At 36.4% G+C, this 19,372-nt stretch overlaps 2 protein-coding genes across 3 annotated transcripts; both read right to left on the bottom strand.

Moving 5' to 3' along the window:
- Positions 1 to 129: 129 nt before the first annotated feature.
- On the bottom strand, positions 130 to 7,350 carry slu7 (SLU7 homolog, splicing factor). The gene is made up of 16 exons (XM_051127438.1): positions 7,205 to 7,350; positions 6,745 to 6,908; positions 6,222 to 6,375; positions 6,055 to 6,135; positions 5,296 to 5,460; positions 5,052 to 5,120; positions 4,895 to 4,930; positions 4,659 to 4,784; positions 3,727 to 3,824; positions 3,319 to 3,386; positions 3,066 to 3,205; positions 2,818 to 2,979; positions 2,623 to 2,727; positions 1,045 to 1,119; positions 834 to 947; positions 130 to 747 (listed from the first exon to the last, which is right to left on the bottom strand). The coding sequence occupies exons 2-16, from the start codon at positions 6,891 to 6,893 to the stop codon at positions 568 to 570; spliced, it is 1,722 nt and encodes a 573-aa protein (XP_050983395.1). The 5' UTR covers positions 6,894 to 6,908; positions 7,205 to 7,350; the 3' UTR covers positions 130 to 567.
- A 1,514-nt stretch (positions 7,351 to 8,864) lies between these two features.
- fermt3b (FERM domain containing kindlin 3b) lies at positions 8,865 to 17,614 on the bottom strand. 2 transcript variants are annotated; one of them, XM_051128151.1, is made up of 15 exons: positions 17,480 to 17,614; positions 16,571 to 16,698; positions 13,879 to 14,112; positions 13,666 to 13,782; positions 13,009 to 13,177; positions 12,821 to 12,923; positions 12,639 to 12,746; positions 12,404 to 12,532; positions 12,244 to 12,290; positions 11,907 to 12,031; positions 11,441 to 11,547; positions 11,124 to 11,339; positions 10,910 to 11,034; positions 9,818 to 9,959; positions 8,865 to 9,403 (listed from the first exon to the last, which is right to left on the bottom strand). In XM_051128151.1, exons 2-15 carry the CDS (start codon positions 16,692 to 16,694, stop codon positions 9,224 to 9,226), a joined length of 1,926 nt encoding a protein of 641 aa, XP_050984108.1. In that variant the 5' UTR covers positions 16,695 to 16,698; positions 17,480 to 17,614; the 3' UTR covers positions 8,865 to 9,223. The 2 variants fall into 2 exon arrangements, with proteins under 2 accessions (XP_050984108.1, XP_050984109.1); XM_051128152.1 differs by having other exon boundaries at positions 16,571 to 16,695.
- Between the last annotated feature and the right edge of the window lie 1,758 nt (positions 17,615 to 19,372).

Here is a 19,372-nt window from a genome sequence, read left to right as displayed (position 1 = left end):
TATTATATGACACAGAACTACAAAAAAGCTGCGATTTAAAATGTGCTTGTTTACATCAAACACTCCCAACAAGTTGCAATGATTTGGATTACATGTAGCTTAGGTAACATAATACCAAACATGGCCAGGTTCAGGTTTAAATATGTTTAATGTCAACTAATGGTCAGGTTATGTTCATTATGAGTACATTCAAATACCTTGGAAAGCGAGAATGGAACATATTTGTTAAATCAAAACAGATGATTCACCAAACATTGCCTGTTTGTAATTTATTGGCCACTTTATAATTAAAAGACTAATAAAACAATGTTTATGTACTCTCAAAATAAAAATAAAAAAACAAGAAAACATTGAGAAAATAAAGCTGATTTATTTTCTACTATAATCTACACAGATTTATACAAAAAGATGTGAAACCTTAACTGCTGGTTATAACAGACTGTCATGTGCTGATAATATGGGACGTTTCCTATTATTACCTCAAAAACTGGTCTTTTTGTATCACAGATTAAGCAATAACAGATTTTACAATAACTGAGACTATGACATTTCAGTTGTTATTTTCATTCACTGCCCCAGAAAAGAGGCCATGGGGTCATCGGGTCGGCAGCGTTTCATACGGAAGGCTTCCATCTCCTCCTCTGTGGGTTCACGCACTTCCTTTAGGCTGTTATACGCCCGCTTCCTCTCATCAAGCTGCATCATTTCAGCCACCTGCTTCAGCCTCTGCTCCTCTGCACTCAATGCCTGCACAAAACGACACAGTGTTTTCTTTTACAATAGGTATTGTAGAGCACAGATGCATCTGAATATAAACATATGAGCCCACCCACCTTCTTCAGCTTTTCTTTCTTTTTTGCTTCATCATCCTCATCACTGCTGTCAGAGTCTCTGTGTTTCTTGCTCTTTTTCTTCTTTTTCTTGTCTTTCATTTTTTCTTGGTGCATCTGTGAATAAAAAAAAATATTAGTTCAATACAGTCATCTTCCTGCCATGTTTTTCCTTTGGAATTTTGTCACAAAAAGGCGGCGTCTGGTAATGTACCTGTAAAAGAGTCTTTGGTTCTTCACTCGTTTCGGCCTCCTCTACGTCATCTTCAAATGGAATACAAGAATTGCTCTGAAAAAAATAAGCAGAAAACTCGTTATTTGTGTATATGCAGAGTTGTGTAATATCATTGCGCCTGCTGCACCCATGGTACGGCAGCTAAGTTCCTTAATTATTACGCCGAAATGAGAGTATAGTTCCTAGCCATTCCGACCTAGAAAATCACAACTTTTCATTTTTCGTCCATACACGATGTAACTACAGAAGTTGAGTTTTAAATAGGAAAAATATCCAAACTCTTTGATCATTTTTGAGCAAGATGCTAACAGTCTAATCAGATTCAATGATCTATGCTAAGCTATGCTAAAAGTGCATCAGACCCGGTGATCGGCTGAATGGATTCGAAAACGGTAAAACTGTTTAACACTAGGGGAGTTGGAAAATGAGCCTATTTTCAAAAAAAGTGGAGTGTTTCTTTAAATTACTTTTTTCCACAACAAAACACTCCATACACCATAATGACAAAGCAAAAACAGATTTGTGACAACTTTGTAAATGTATTGAAAATAAAGCACTGAAACAAGTACATTGCATAAGTATTCATATCCTTAACTCAGTACTCATTTAAAACACCTTTACAACCTTAAGTCTTTTTAAGCATGATGCGATAAGATTTGCACATCTGCATTTGGTAATTATCGGCCATTCTTCACCTTACCTCTTCACCTCTCAAGCTCTGTCAGCTTGGATGGGGGCCGGCAGACATTTTCAAGTTTCTTCAGAAATGTTTGATTGGGTTCAAGCCCAGGCTGTGGCCGGGCCAGTCAAGGACATTCACAGAGATGTTTATAAGCTTGTTGTGTGTTTAGGGTTATTGTCTTGTTGGAAGGTGAACCTCCTGCCCAGTCTGAGGTTCTGAATGCTCTTGACTGAGTTTTCATTGAGGCTATCTTAATATTTTGGTACACTGAGTATTTCTTCTACTCTGATGAGTGCTTCAGTCTCTGCTGCTGAAAAATATGCTGTGAACCTTTAAAGCAGCAGATTTTTTTTCTGAACTCTTCACCAGATCTGTGGCTTGATGCAGTCCTGATTCTGAGCTCTGCAGGCAGTTCTTTTGACCTCAGTGCTTGGTTTTTGCTCTCATTTTCAGCTGTTAGACCTTTTATTAAGAGGTGTCTGCCTTTCCAAATCATACTCATTCAAATGAATTTGCCACAGGTTAACTCTACTCAAAGTGTAGTAACATCTACAAGTGATATGAATGTTCCTGGGCTTAAAGGGTATGAATACTTATGCAATGGAATCATTTCAGTTTTTTTTTCTAATAAATTGCAAAGTTGTTACAAACCTGTTTTGTGCTTTGTCATTATGGTGTATGGAGTGTAAATTGATGCGGAAAAAAATATTTAAAGCAGTTTAACATAAGGCTGCAACATACCAAAACGTGAAAAAAAGTATGATGATTACTTTTGCAAGGCACTGTACATAATAAAAAATGTGATTTTTGCTGACTGTATTATCAAGTTATGCATCACATTATTTTCCAGTGCAATGGAAGCATTTGATACTAACCACAACTTTCTTGCCAGCTTCTCCTGTACAGTAACTTTGCTTCACCATCGAGTGGCAGCATTTGTAACCCCAATAGCCATCTTTCCAATACGATCCCCAGATACACTGCAAAAACCAAAGGAAAAAATCTTTAACATTCAAAAATCAAAATCTATCATTATTATGTAACATTTCCAGTAGTGTCAGCTAACTTACCGTGTGGTTATTAATGAGCACGTCCTCCTCGTATTTGGAACAGGCCACAGCCTTCTCTTGTCCTTTCAACACAGCCCCGTGACGAGAATACTCCACATACTCCTCTGTCTGAGCCAGCAGAAGCTCTCGCGGAGGGGCGTCCAAGTGCTCCTGCCCACCATACTGCAGAGATGTGCGACATGAAGCCATCAGCACACCAAGCAGGGGAAGGAGGACATTTTACCATGAGTTTAAAAAGGAGATTGTACCTTTTCCAAAATACTCTCTTTCTGTTTCTCTTTGAAATCATCCTTTTTGACTTTGTAGGACTGATGGAGAAGCTCCAGCTTGGTGGGATCTGCCTGGAGGTGAACTTCAGATCCCTTCTCATAGGCTTCCCAAGCAAACACTGCAGAGAAAACACACAAAACAATTTTAGACCAACAGGAACTGAGAGTCTGGAGGCCACATTTAACATCAGGTAAAGAGGAATTCATGTATGAGTTCATAAAGATTACTTACGCTGTGTCTGGGCCATGGAAATGGTGTCTCCAGAGTAGCGCACAAAGTTGTCTCCAGCATAGCCCACCCTGCCAAACCAAACACATAATTTTGAGAACAGGCAAAAACAACTACAGAAATAGACACTCCAAGATGACCGTCTGTGATGTATTTGTTCAGCTTACTTGACACTTAGTAACCTAAACACATTTTTTTTGGCATTTAGCAGACTTTTTTTCATCCAAAGCAATTTACAATCCAATACTTAATTAGATCGACCTGTGCCTTGCTTTAGTGGTGAACAATGTGTTGTGATCTCAGTAATGGCTACTCAGTGAGACGCCCTTACTTAGCACACAATCTGCAAGCTTTCTGTAAGAAATAACATTTCCCTTGATTGCATGCACAGAAAATGAGAAATGCACCTACTCTTCTGGATTTTTTCCAGTATTGGCATATGGGTTCTCCCTCATGGCTCGAGTCTTGGGATCATAGTAGGCTGAATTTGGATCCAGATTTCGGAGGTACTGTAAATAATTTGAAAAAAACATGATACAGCACACTGTGGTAAAAATATTAATGTGCAATCACATGGTACTACTAATCCTGATGATAAGACTGCATTAGTCTTAGTCATATTTATGGGACACATCTTCGTACACTACCAGTCAGAAGTTTTTGAACAGTAAGATGTTTAATGTTTTTAAAAAAATCTTTTCTGCTCACCAAGCCTGCATTTATTTGATCCAAAGTAGAGCAAAAACAGTACAATTTTAAAATAATTGTACTATTTTCCATTTGAATACATTTTAAAATGATATTTATTCCTGTGATTTTAAAGCTGAATTTTTAGTATCATTACTCATCATTCGAATATTCTGATTTGCTGCTCAAAAAACAAACAAACAAACAAAAAAAAAACATTTATTATTATTATGCTGAGCAGAATTTTTTCAGGTTTCTTGATGAATAGAAAACTCAGAAGAACAGCATTTATCTGAAATACAAATCTTTACCATTATAAATGTAATGACGTAATGATGCTGAAAATTTAGATTTGATCACAAAAATAAATTACATTTTCAAATATATTCACACAGAAAGCAGTTATTTTAAATAGTAAAAACATTTCACAATATTACTGCTTTTTCTGTATTTAAATAAATGCAGGCTTGGTGAGCAGAAGAGACTTCTTTAAAAAAAAAAAAACATTAAAAATCTTACTGTTTAAAAACGTTTGACTGGAAGTGTATATAAATAATAAACAAACAAATAAATAAAAATTGCATGTATTTCTAGAAAAACAAGTAGTGTCATGCCTTTAACTTTCATTGGTTTGCAAAATTTCTAGTTATTTTTACCTTAGCAATGTCCTCCCGGATTCTCAGGTTTCTAACTGTGATTCGTCTCTTGGAATCAAAGTTTTGTCCGGGCATGTCGAAGTCGTCAACATATTTGTCGTCATCCTCATCTTCACTGCTGTGTTCCTGGACAGGGTAAGCAAAAAAGTTTAATTGAGTGGACGAAGTGAATTTATAATTTGAGTTTTATTTTATAGTCCACAATGTACATAAACATTCAGCTAAATATGACATACCTGTATTGCATCGTCGCCAAGATGTTTCTTTGAATTCTGAATATAAACAAAATGTTTGGTTTAACAAAGGTAGTAAATATAAGGTTGTGACAAACATATAGTAACAGGTAATAATTCACAGTGCTATAAAAAAAAATACTCAATTGTGAATACTTACAGCTTGATCCATTAGTTTGCCAGAAGCTAACTCCTCCTGGAGTTTCTGAGCTTTGAGAGTACGCTTGGCCTGTTACAAATAAGTAAATAAACATTTTGACATGATTTACCTATACAGTAAAAGATCTTTCACATGACAAAAATTCTCCTTGCTGAGAATAAAACTTCACTGACTCTGCATCAATAGCCTATCTGTATAATAAAATAAACATAAATACACAAAAATATGCAACAACATGATTTACCAAATCGACTTTAGCATATTCCTCTACAATGCGCGTGTGCTCTTCAGGATCATAGCCATTCCAGCGATCTCTCTTTCCATCATAATCCATTGAGAGCTGAATCTGTTGGTGCTCATCTGGTGCCATGCCTGTGCCCGAAAACTTCGCTCCAACTTTTCTGGGTCTCTTTGAAAGACATTTAAAACTTTAATCAAAAATGCAAAACGCAGTTTTTACTTCTAAATATCAACACTGATCAAAAGTTTGGGGTCAGTGAGATTTTTTTAATGTTTCAAAAAAAAAGTCTCTTAAGCTCATCATGGCTGCATTTCTTCTTAGATTTTCAGTAAATACAGTAATATTGTGATTTTTTTTTTTTAATAATTTGTCAAAGCTACATTTTCATCAGTCATTATTCCAGTCTTCAGTGTCACATGATCCTTCAGAAATCATTCTAATAAGCTAATTTGGTGTTCAGCAATTTCTTATTAAATGTTGAAAACAATTATGCTGCTTAATATTTTGTGGAAACTACAACTACTGATATATTTTTTGCGCATTATGTGATAATAAAAAGATCAAAAGAAAAGCATGTACTTGAAACTAATTTTCTGCAACATTATTAATGACAAAACAGTCACTTTTGAGCAATATAATGCATCTGTGCTGAATAAAAGCGTTAATTTCTCTTAAACTTTTGAACAGTAGTATACACAACACACAATATTAATCAGTAATAGCATTCTAAAGACAAAATGTTATTAACATCCAACAATTTACCTCCATACAGTCTTTCTTCTTATGGGTTATGGCACCACAGTTTTCACATGCACCTTTTCTGTATTTTGTGCTGACTGTTTTCTAGTTGACAAATAGGCAATGAGAAAGGGTTTAGACACTAAGTAACATTTATAACTGATGACTGTTTTGGTAGAGGGAGTGCTTACTTCTTGTACACCCCTTTTGTACCAATCTCCAATTGGCGCAAATTGTTTCTCTTTCTCTTCCTGGGGTCTCTGGTGCTTAAGGGTGGGTCTCTTTGATGGGTCGATGTACCAAGGGACAGACGAGATGTACTGGGGAATATGAGGGTTGATATCCCTGTTAACAAAATATTACGGTCAGGGGAATTGTTACGGCATATATGACAAAAACAAAATCACTTTAATACTTTAAAATACAGTCAGTATATTTATGAATGAACAGTTAAAGGGACAGTTCACCAAAAAAAAATTAAATTCAGTCATTAATTACTCACCTTCATGTCGTTCCAAACCTGTAAGACTTTCGTTCATCTTCATAACACAAATAAGATATTTTTGATGAAATCTGAGCCCTATGAAGGGTGTTCCTAAGATGAACGAAGGTCTTACGGGTTTGGAACGACATGAGGGAGAGTAATTAATTTTTGGGCGAACTACCCCTTTAAGTGCACCCTGCTCATGTGTTATGTTCATCTGCTCAACATACTTTCCCTCCTCGTCAACTTCAGCTGGAGCATTTCCTAATTTTCTCTGTTCTTCCAGCTCTTTCTTCTTCCTCCAGTCTTCTCGGGTCATTTTCTTCGGCTCTTCGAGATCTACGATCCCCTCCGACACTTTAACCTCCTCCTTCGACATGATCTTCAGCTACACCTACGAGATCACGATCAAATATTTAAGACATCAATGCAGAATAAATCAGCTCTGAAAGAGTAAATGTGAATCTGAAAAAACGATAACACACACAAAAACAAAAATCTAAAAATAAAAGATCAAAATCTCTTGTCGCAGAGAATATAGACAAGAATAATCCAACACAAAAACCAGACAGTTACGATATCTTATGTATTATTTACAGCAGCTTTTGAATTAAACGTTGATTTAACTTGAAAAGTGATAGACAGTATTGCTGACACGTCAGGTTTTAAGTCAATAAGTTATTAATTTACCTGCTGTTTAGTGAAATTCAAAAAACGATGATAAATATTTTACACTTCAGTCAGTCCGCTGCTCGCTAGTTGTTTACAAGCATGTTACAAACGCACTTCCGGGTGACGACTTCCGGATGACGTTCTTCTTCGCTACGACGTACTTCATGGGTTTACCCGTCTAAATTTCGCCCTCAGCTGGACTGAAGTATTACTCTGTGGTCAAGACTGGGAAGTTACACCCGGACCCCCACACTTCTAATAAACTGAGCAGTGGGTGTTGTTTCAGAAGCCGGTTTGAGGAAGTTTAACATTTTCACATGGTACTATTTATTCTCCACAAGCAAAAATGCTTTATAAGGGTATCCACCTTATTCTTCAATGTGGAAGTAAGCCTATGGGTGAGACTTCCGGTTCATTAGCCTCTAAATAAGGAGAACGAGGGAAATAATAAAAATAACAGCATGCAGTAAATGGTAAAACGGTTTCCACTACAAACCAATGTGCTTTTAATGAAGTACATTAAAATAATATGGCAAGACACACCAGTGTGTAATATTCCACAGCAAAACGAGCTGTTTTGTTCAGATAAAAATAGATGGACACGGATGAGACCAGAAGCCAGATCCATAAATTTTTAATGCTAAAACTAAGGTGGATAGAAAGACTTCGCTTTTTTCTCCATCGATGTTAGAAGAGCATATGACCCAGTTACACTTCACTTTAGCAAGTGAATTAGCAACTACTTTTCTCCAAAGCAAAATACAAAAGAGGAAATCACAATGGGTCTCGGTACTAATAAACAAGTCTCACTGAAATGCACCTACAAAATGATGTTAAAATGTTTTTTGCTCACTTTAAATGTTGTCACACTTTTGGTTGATTTGAGGTCTTTTTTATTTTTTGGAATTAGAATTATACTATACTAAATTAAACATGTTTGTTACATACACATACTCAGATAGTACATGTGACCCTGGACCACAAAGTGTCGTAAGTGTCAATTTTTTGAAATTGAGATTTATTCATTCTCTGAAATCTGATTTGTTAGGATAGGACAATATTTGGCTGAAACTATTCGAAAATCTGAGGGTGCAAAAAATAAAAAATAAAAAATAAAAATAAAAATATTGAGAAAGTCACCTTTAGTTCTTTAATGCATATTACTCATCAAAAACTAAGTTTTGATATATTCACAGTTGGAAATTTACAAAATATCTTCATGGAACATAATCTTAATATCCTAATGATTTTTGGCATAAAAGAAAAATTGATCATTTTGACCCATACAATGTGTTGTTGGCTATTGCTATAAATATACCCGTGCTACCTTCGACTGGTTTTGTGGTCCAGGGTCACGTATTTCAATATAATGGTTTACCATAATGCTTAATGTTATGCACAATATTTCAACACATTACATTTCTCATTCTTGTGAATAATGGAGAATCAGCAAGGCTGTGAACTCTTATTAACTTAGTACTAAACTCCCCCACCCAGCATGACACTGAGGACTGTCTAAAAATAACCCTAGTACAGTAACTGAAACTCTGTTGGACTAAGATAGCAAATTGTTAGCTGTTGACTAGTGGCTAATAGGCAATTGTCTGGTCAGATAATGATAGACAGTGGTTTCCTGAGCTGTTACTCACATGAGATGGCAAAAATACAGACACCCTGCTAATAACAACAAGTGCTTTATGACAAAATTCATTACAGTTAGATAGTTTGACAATATCTAAAGTATTAAATCATTCATTTGTCATATGTTCCTGTCAGGCAGTCATATATTAAATGTGATGATTTATACAGATTCATTAGATGTGTGTTGAATGTTGTGGAAAAACATTTATGTTTCACATTTAGACAGTTAGCATTCTAATATCAATGCTTGTACATTGATCACTAAATGGCGACTTGATGAAAACAAGCGAAGCAAAGGGACAGTTGCTGTGCAGTGCTAACACTTGAGTCTTATCAGTTTCCTCCATTTGTAGCTTCAGTAATGTTGTTTTTTCTCTATAAGCTGATGTTTTGTGCTTAGAGAGCCTCGTGGCCGCCGGTGAGTTTGTGGAAGAGCTCTTCATTCAGTGTGTCGCTTTGCTGTCGTGAGCGAGTAGACATGAAGATGTATCCTCCGATGTACTCATGCACAACCTTACAGTCTGCATTCACACAGCCAAATGCTATGTTAATGTTTCCGTCGAATTCAATCGCCACCTAGAATAGACACAGGTGCTGATGATATAAATGACTGAATTTCTAAGTCAAACTAGTGTATTACGTAAGATAGGTCATAGGTCATAGCACATACACTACCATTTCTCACCAAGGCTGCTTATTTGATCAAAAATACAGTAAAAACTATTTAAAAATACTGTCTTTGTAATGTCAAATCTGAATTTTCAACATCACTACTCCAGTCTTTAGTGTCACATGATCTTTCAAAAATCATTCTAATATGCTGATTTGCTGTTCAAGAAACATTTCTTATTATTATCAATGTTGAAAACTGTTGTGCTGCTTAATATTTGTTTGCGAGTGTGTACTGACCCAGACTTATGAGCAGTAAGTCAGGGACATATTGCATATCACATAATTATTATGTTTTATCATACTTCTGTTGAAACCTACCTGTCGTATGTCCCAGTTAACATTCCACTGTCTCATATTATTATAACGCCAGGTCTTCACCACATCTCCGACTCCCAGGTCTATACGGATCAGACGGTTATTAGCGATGCCCAGTACTTCGTCCTTACGGCTGCCCTTAAACCTGAGAAATTATTGTATTGAAAAATGTGTTACACAGGGTCAGAAATTAACTTTTCCATTAAGAGGTGATATTTGCCCCCTGAAACTGATTTCCAGCAGCATTTTTTACATTTGTGAGGGCAAGTTTTAAAATCACCTTAGTATTATAAAAATCATAATGTCTTTAATGTCAAATACTAAAATTTACCCAGTTACTTTAATCAGTATTTTAAACTGTTGTCAGTTACAACGACTGTTAAAAATTGTATCTAAATTATACATGTAAAAACTAAATAATTATAGATTATTGCTCTTTATATTGCAATGATGATTACTAATATATACATGGAAAACAATATAAAAGTTTTTTTTTTTAGTTTTGGGCACGTTACATGCTGGCTTCATAGACAAACGTGACGGTCCATGACGTTAGCCAAGTCTAGCGCAAATTATGCAAAAACTCACATTATAATCACTGAAATTATGAAATTAATCTTTTATTTACATCATATCTGCACTGTGTCATTTATGATGAGGCAATTTGCAAATGTGTGCACTCATCAACAGCTCCAGTGTTTTCAGCGCCTCTGATTGGCCAATGCATTCCTAAGTTCAGCAGAAACGTGTTTGATTGGTTATAAAGCTCAACGCTGCACAAAACAGCACGTAAAAGCAATCTGATGCAGTGTGAGCGAATTTAAATTTAACTCTGCTAACTTTTCACTCATTTTCTCATTTCATTTTAATTGCAACAGCCGCGGTATGTTGTTTAATTGCGCTGGATCATTTTTTGCTTTTTGTCTTATATTTATTTGTGTTCATTTTTCCACAAGCCCTCGTTAATTTCCGACCCTGCAGTGTTACAACATACCACAGCATACCTGCTGTTTCTTAAACACTCATACAAGCTTGTTTAAAAGGTATATCATGAGCTAACCATGTTTTTTGTTCCTCTAAGCTTAGTCTATTCACCTGACCATGAAGTAGGAGATTCCAAAATCAGGCAGAGCTTGCCAGATCTGCAGGAACTTCAAGATGGCAGACGTCAAAGAGAGCTGGGCGACGTTCTGATAGGCCTCCAGGATACGAGGGGTTAACTGAAAAGAACAAGAAGAGGTGAAGTGAAACAAACATTGCAGTACATTGTACAGCATTAAATAACTGTCAAGCTTCACGGTCATTCTACCTGTTTGGTCTTGTATTTTTTATGGTATCTTGGCGAGACGAGGCTGTGTGTGTTGATGCTGTCGTCAGTTTGTGCAGCGGGAGCTGCAGAGTTGGAACGCTGCATTGAAAGGAACGTCTGGATGTTCTTTACTTCATTCTGATATGAGCTGTCCAGTAACGTCAGGCCTTTGGATGCCAGCTTACAGGCGGCCATCCACTGGGAATACTGGTTCTCCTGATTCAGTGAGTGAGTGAGTAAATCATATATTTTTTTAAATAAATGCAATATGTTTTTGTTGAGTTTTCATTTACAAATGAATGTTGACCGTTACGTACATTGTCACATCGCAAGTAGATTTCATTCATGCCCTCTGGTGCCGGAATGAGGAGTTTGATACAGAACTTCTGGCCTGCTACATTGACATCAGGAGCAACCTCACAGCCTAAAGAGAAGCAGATGTCTCAGCTAACACGGCCTCATTACACTCATGAGTGTGTCTGCTTTGGTTTCAGCCTTGACTGAGGTGTGAAAACATATTCTCATGTTCTACAAGCACCGTGTGGGAAGCTGCCAGCAGAAATGACTCATTGACAGTAAAACATACATAATGCATTGACTTTCATTTTTTAAAAGACTTCACAAAGCCAGGGGATTTATCTAGCGTACCAATTAGATGTTATTATTCAAGTTTTACTTATCCAACTTAGTTTTTGTTCTCTTTTTCTACTGCAGCATGTTCAGTTCACTAAATCACTTTCATGCAACATTGGGTGTAGCCATAATAAAAATAAAATTAATGACCTTTCAGGTTCAGTTGTTGAATGGGTTCTCCATAACGGTCCTCTTTACTTTTATAATAGGAGATCGATGTGTCCTGAAAGTTGCACCAGTATGGCTTATAACCCTTGAGAGTTAGTCTCTTAGGCCTGCAGGGTGGAAAATGATCAAATATCAAATGATTAAGCACGGTATGTTGTTAATAAAACACGTTTAGAGTATAATTTTCATTTTTCATCTTAAATGTTCATGTTTAATCCAATGTGTTAATTGTGGATTATATGTAATTGTTTGAAATTTAGTAGCAATTTATGAAGACTGTGTCTTTTCAGTAGAATTTGGCCAAAGGAAAGGACCTTACCGAAATATTTTCAAATAGTCATTCAGCTCTGGAGCAGTCATGTTTTCCTGTGAAAGTAAATCCAATTTTTACTGATATGAATCGGTCTGCATCTCTGCAGTTCAACCTTTCCGTCTCCTTTTTTTGCTGTTCTGTTAGTAAAGAGGACGGTGTCTCTCACCAGCATGTCTGTGCTGTTGCTGTCTCCCACCATCTTGACTTCAAGGGATTTCAAGGCAGACTCTAAATCATCCATTCCTTGACAGGAAGAGACCATGTCCTGAGACAAGGACAGTTTTCCTATGTGGTACTGAATAGGAGTGTGAGAAAGAGATGTTTGTGTTTATTTCTTTAATCTAAATTCATTTGAGCTAATCTGTTTTATAGTTGCCTTAGCAATGTTTGTTCTCTTCTACCTGCAGGGCTCCAAACAGCATCATTTCCTCTTCTGTGCAGTCTATGTCCTCCAACAGAATAGCCCAGCGAGCTTGTTCATACAACTGCGTCAGACGCACTGCATCATACTACAAGAGAATCGATTTTAATATCTGAGCTTGTACAACAGTTTTATGCACACATCTTAACCAAACACCCCTACCTTGGGATCCATATCATGAAAAGTGTAGTATTTGAAGCGAAGACATAGTTTGTCATTCTCTTGTATTCCCTGCTGCATTAGTGAACGAGATGAATCCAGCCACCTGCAGGAAACAGAAAAGCATTTATGTTAAGGATCAAATGTGGATTATTATTTTCCACAAGTCTGTGTTTGTCTCTCTGCTGTACCTGGTGTGAATATGCGTTTTGTCCACCACACTGGCCGGCCGGTAGAGTTTAGCGATGACTTCAGGAGCAGGTGAGGGCAAACTGACAGAAAGCATTTTATACACCGCCTCGGTCTTCGGAGAGTCAGCAAAATGAGCCGGCATGCCGTTGTACAGAGCTGGAACAGAGCCTACGTCCAGATAAAATAAAGTGATAACTGCATGTTACTAATATTAATTTTATGCCTATGCTGTTCCACTTTGGGGTCAGAAAGTACTTTTTTAATACTTTTATTTAGAAAAGACGCATTAAACTGATCAAAAGTTTCCACAAAAATATTAAGCAGCACAATTGTTTTCTACATTGATAATAATGTTTCTTGAGCGCCAAATCAGCATGTTAGAATGGTTTCTTAAGTATCGTGACATTGAAGACTGGAGTAATGGCTGTTGAAAATTCAACTTTGCATAACGAATAAATTACATTTTAAAATGTATTAAAAAATTTATATTAAATTCCACAATATTACTGTTTTTACTGTACTTTAAATCAAAATCATTATGATCAAGTTAATGCAGCCTTGATGAGCATACAAGGATACAAAAGCATTCAAGAATCTTACTGACTCCAAACTTTTGAGTGAATTAGAAGCTTCTTTAAAGTGTATTTTTGTTGCACCTGCGGTTAGAGGAACGTCTGTAAGATCATACAGCTCTTCTGAGGAATCTTTGTCTTTCTTTTTCTTTTTCTCCTCAACAGGACGGAGCAAAGAGAGCTCCTCTGGGTGACGTAAATCTGAAAACAAGGAAGATTCGTTTTGGAAATGGTAACCTGAAAGTCACAGATTGTTTTTAAAGGAGATGTTGGATTCATGATTGATCCTTCACTTACTGAGAACCTTGCAGATGCCCATGACTGTGCGAAATACAGGATTGGAGAAACAGGCTCGCATTTTCAGCGTCAGCCCGTTCGGCAAGCCCAGTCGCAGAGGCTTGTGCTGTGGGCTGAAGATGAGACGAGCGTCGGCGTGGACCCCGCATTTGTCCAGTGTCCAGCCGGTCCGCAGCAACCACTGCTGCTTCTGCTCCCACCACAGGGCATGATCGGACCAGTCCTTCTTCAGATCTAGAAATAAGATAAAATAATGTTTTTGAAAGAAGTCACTCATGCATTTATTAGATCAAAAATTCTGTTTTAATATATTTCACAATGACATTTCCAGCAGCCATTACTGCAGTCATTAGTGTCGCATGATCCTTCAGAAATCATTCTGAGATGCTGACTTGAGCTTAAAAAACATTTCTTCTTATTATTAGCTCCTTCCCTGGTGAAAAAAACAGCATAGGCTGGTAGGTATGTTTTGATGCTGGGATGCTGGTTAGGTAGGTTTTGATGCTGGTTTAAGCTGGTCCTTTGCTGGTTCATGCTGGTCCTTGACCAGCAACATGACCAGCAAAAACCAGCAAAGGACCAGCTTAAACCAGCATCAAAACCTACCTAACCAGCATTCCAGCATCAAAACATACCTATCAGCATATGCTGTTTTTTTCACCAGGGTTTCAAACAGTAATACCATTAAACTGTAAAATTACCAGAATGACTTTACCGGTAAATACAAAAATGCGCTGTTCAAACAGGCAAAATGTTACGTCTTTTTATCGGTAAAGTGCCATTCACTCAACAGTTTCAAAATAGTGGTAAATTCTGTGACCATTAGTTCACTTCTAGAACAAAAATTTACAGATAATTTATTTACCCTCTTGTCATCCAAGATGTTCATGTCTTTTCTTTCTTTCTAAAGCTTTTTGAGGACAACATTTAAGGATTTCTCTCCATATAGTGGACTTCTATGGTGCCCGCGAGTTTGAACTTCCAAAATGTAGTTTAAATGCAGCTTCAAAGGGCTCTAAAAGGGCTCTCGATCCCAGCTGAGGAAGAAGGGTCTTATCTAGCCAAACGATTGGTTATTTTCTAAAAAAACATTACAATTTATACTTTTTAACCTCAAATGCTCATCTTATCTAGCTATGTGACGCGAATGCGTACTCTATGCATTCCGGTTCAAGACAGTTAGGGTATGTGGAAAAACTCCCATCTCATTTTCTCCTCCAACTTCAAAATCATCCTACATCTACGTCCTACATTGTGCTAAACCCAGTGTTTACAAAGTGAACGTGCAAAGAAGGTCAAACACCCTTTACAAAATAAAAAAGGGTAAAACAGCGACGTAGGACAATTTTGAAGTCGGAGAAGAAAATGGGAGTTTTTCGACATACTTTAAATGTCTGGAACCGGAATGCATAGAGTATGCATGTTTACTGAAATGTTTTCCTTAAAAAGCATAATGTCTTCACAACTGAAGAAAGAAAGACATGAACATCTCGGATGACATGGAGTAAATTATCTGTAATTTTTTGTTCTGGAAGTAAACTAATCCTTTAAGCGGAAATGTCTAAACATGGAGGGGTATATCTAGTCAGTTTTTTTGTTAATGTTTTAATTTTGTGCAAAACGTTCATATTCATGCAGCTGCTTTTGACACCGTATTAGATGACTTTAGAAATTTCTTTGCCTTCTGTAAACACAGCAGAGTAAATGCATCATATGCATCAGAATGTTATGATTGGCCCAGAGTCAGGGTTGGCAGGTTTTCACAACACATGAATTTCTACTCAATCTCCAAAAGTAGCCCAATTGCATTTCGACGGGGATCCCCCCGGTAAAATACATATCTTTTGGCGGAGTTCCCCTGGTAAAATTAGCTTTCCAGTGGCTAAATATTATGCTTCAACCTGCGCCAACAGTGTTAAAGTAGCCCAACCCTGTTGAAAAAACCACCATGGTAGGTATGTTTTGATGCTGAGATGCTGGTTAGGTATGTTTTGGTGCTGGTTTAAGCTGGTCCTTTGCTGGTTTATGCTGGTCCTTAACCAGTAACATGACCAGCATAAACCAGCTAAGAACCAGCATCAAAACATACCTACCAGCATATGCTGTTTTTTTTTCACCAGGGAATTCCACGGAAAAAAACTGTGGACTTCAACACTGCCTCAGTGCGTTTTGAACTTGTACATGCTTATATCGGTAATCTTGTTCTGCATTCACTCAGAGCACACTATTACAGTAATGTACTGGTAATGTTACAATTTCTCATACCGGTAAATTGCCACAACAAATTTACCGCTGTTTTTGAATAGGTCCTGTTCACACATGATCTCTTAATGGGTAAAACAGTTTCATGTTGAAAAAGGTTAATATTTTTGTTGAAATCATGATACATATTGTGTTCATGTATCTTCAATGTAAAGTTCCAAAGAACTTTATTTATTTTAAATAGTCATTTTTCTAAGAATGTAAAAGTCTTTACTTTCACTTTTAATTAATTCAATTAATTCATTCTTGCTTAATTAAAGTTTTAATTATTCTAAAAAATCATACTGATCACAAACTTTAAAATGGTAGTGTATGTAAACCTAATATGTGTTGCTGTTATAGTTTTAGTGTATAACTAAAGAAAAATATATGCATCTTTTTATTAGCAGATATAATAACCTATATTTGAAGCATCTAGAGCATAACTCACTGGTCTGCTCAACTAATTTGAGAATAACTCCGCCAATGTGCAGGTCAGAGGTCACGCTGATCTTGATGGGTGGGGCATTAGGACCAAGATCCTCCACTGTGACTGTAAGGTCCCACGCTGCCATTCTGCTGCCAAGAGATCCCAAAAATATGGAAACAGCGAGGTTTGATTAGACATAAGCAGTTCTGTATGCTAGTGCAACAAAAGTATCAAAGTTCTGAGCATGAACCAAATTTTAAAAGGCGTGATGAGCAGCTGTATATCACATGCTTAGCATGATCATACGGATGGTAATGGTGGTGACACATTACCAGATCATGTTTCATCTACCCTGTGAGTATGATCATGCTGCTCCTAGTTAAGTTTACCGAGGCTGATACTTCCCGTTTATACATGAATCACATGGAACCACATTTCCTCTTTTGGTTTAATCCAACGCATGTAATAGGGTGTGTTGGTATATATGTGTCGGTCTGTGTGTGGGTGTGTGTGTGTGTGTGATCATTCTGAATATAGTTTACTGAAACTGAAAACTTAAGTAGACTCAAGCTCGAGAAGATATTAAAATATTTTTTAACAACTCAACTTAATGTTTTTAATCTGTAACATCAATGTCATTGAAACCCCACAATAAAATAAATTCATGTAGACACAACACTGCAAAATATGTCAACGTGTAGATAATATACAGTTTATATTAATAAAATGCTTTAGATGTAAAACAATCTTGTATTGATGTTAAATATCTTAATATTGTATTATATTGTTAATTTCTATTCTAAATGATTTACTGTTTGTTAATGATCTGAAATGGAGTGACTAAAGAAATATCTCACTGTTATTGTTTTAAATTACTCACTCATTTTAAATAGCTCAAAATATAAGTCAAATGATTAATCATTTTCTTACCTTTTCTGTTTTACTCGATTTGCCGATGATAGTGTCTCCCTCTTGCTCTGTCAATTAAATACTGGTAGGTCTCTTTATGAGATACACAGACAAACACACTCATATGGTCAAGACACCTCTGCTGTGTGAAATCAGTTGTGGTTTTTCAGGGTATGTCAGAGCTGACAAAAAAAGGGTGTTCCTCTTTCCTCAGCTTCCGCGTAACGGAACTGTGTACAACCGTGTTGTTTTCACACTAAATGTGCTCTTACACAAGACAACAAAAACTCAGGCACTTAGACTCATGATGGTTATATGGGCATGAAAGTACCACAGAGACAACTGAGTGAAGGAATTATGTATTGTTGGTTTTCACAGTGTAAGATGATGCTATAATAAAATTATTGATTTTATCAGTTGAAACAATATGACTTTTTTTGTTTGTGTGCAATTTCATCTTTGCCTAAATCTGTTTTAAAATGAAAGTAAATGCAATATTTGTACATAAAAAAACTTTACCTGTTCAAGAACAGAACTCACTATTATTATTTAAATTTTCTGGCTTGTGTTTTAAAAAAAATAAATTAATTGATAAACATTATACACTGCCAGTGTCATTAGTGCTGTCAAATCGACTAATTGCGATTAATCGCATCCAAAATAAAAGTTTGTCTTTACATATGTGTGTGTACTGTGTATATTTATATGTATATATAAATACACACATATATGTATATATTTAATAAGTATATATATATATATATATATATATATATATATAATATAAATTCTGATAAGACAGAGATATTACTTATTGGACCAAAAAACAGTACACAGAATCTTTGGACTTACAATTTACAACTAGACGGATGTACTATTACTTCCACTACAGTCAAAAGCCTGGCTGTTATATTAGACAGCAACTTGTCTTTCGAAAATCATATTTCTCATGTTACAAAAACAGCATTCTTCCATCTTAGAAACATTGCCAAGCTACGAAACGTTACCAGTTTCTGATGCAGAAAAGCTAGTTCATGCATTCATGACCTCTAGACTGGACTATTGTAATGCACTACTAGGTGGTTGTCCTGCATCTTCAATAAACGAGCTACAGATAGTCCAAAATGCAGCTGCTAGAGTCCTTACCAGGTCAAGAAAATATGATCATATTACCCCAATTTTAAAGTCTCTGCACTGGCTACCTATTCCGCATCAGCTATAAAATAGTACTTTTTACCTATAAGGCACTTAACGGTTTAGCTCCTGCGTACCAAACTACTCTTCTACCACGCTACAATCCATCACGCTCCCTAAGGTCACAAAACTCTGGACTGTTGGTAGTACCTAGGATAGCAAAGTCCACTAAAGGAGGTAGAGCTTTTTTGCATTTGGCTCCCAAACTCTGGAACAGCCTTACAGATAACGTTCGGGGTTCAGACACACTCGCTCTGTTTAAATCTAGATTAAAGACATATGTTTTAGCCAAGCATTCAAATAATGAATCTCATACACTTTTCCTGCAGTTATATCTGATCTAATGTTCATTATTAATCTCTTAGCTCTGGTTTAACAAATCTTTCTTTGTATGGTTCTCTGTTTCTGCCATGGGATTGACATCCTGTGGTAACTAGGAATTCACAAGCTCCAGTCTGGATCCAGAACACTTAAGAAGAGATGATGCCAACCCCACAGAGGACTTCAGATGATACCAACCCTGAAACAACAATACAGCACTACCAAATTCTGCTACTAATTTATAGTGTTCTTTGTCTGTTTGATTACGTCATTAATTGATCTTTACCACACATCTCTGCCATATGTACATCAAGCTACTACTACATATGTTGTAAAAATGTTAATTTTGTGTAAAGTTGCTTTGCAACGATATGTATTGTGAAAAGCGCTATACAAATA

Source organism: Labeo rohita, chromosome 14 (genome assembly GCF_022985175.1).
Source record: "Labeo rohita strain BAU-BD-2019 chromosome 14, IGBB_LRoh.1.0, whole genome shotgun sequence".
Lineage (NCBI taxonomy): Eukaryota > Metazoa > Chordata > Actinopteri > Cypriniformes > Cyprinidae > Labeo > Labeo rohita.
Note: the sequence above shows the minus strand (reverse complement) of the source record. Positions and strands in the feature narration are given on the sequence as shown.

Coding starts and splice junctions, on each gene's coding strand:
- slu7 (XM_051127438.1), bottom strand. CDS start 6,893: ATGTCGAAGGAGGAGGTTAAAGTGTCGGAGGGGATCGTAGATCTCGAA. Junction 5,121..5,295: donor AATATGCTAAAGTCGATTTG/GTAAATCATGTT, acceptor TATTTGTAACAG/GCCAAGCGTACTCTCAAAGC. Junction 4,785..4,894: donor TTGGCGACGATGCAATACAG/GTATGTCATATT, acceptor TACCCTGTCCAG/GAACACAGCAGTGAAGATGA.
- fermt3b (XM_051128151.1), bottom strand. CDS start 16,694: ATGGCAGCGTGGGACCTTACAGTCACAGTGGAGGATCTTGGTCCTAAT. Junction 12,291..12,403: donor GCAACAGCACAGACATGCTG/GTGAGAGACACC, acceptor TTACTTTCACAG/GAAAACATGACTGCTCCAGA. Junction 11,548..11,906: donor TCAACAACTGAACCTGAAAG/GTCATTAATTTT, acceptor GCTTCTCTTTAG/GCTGTGAGGTTGCTCCTGAT.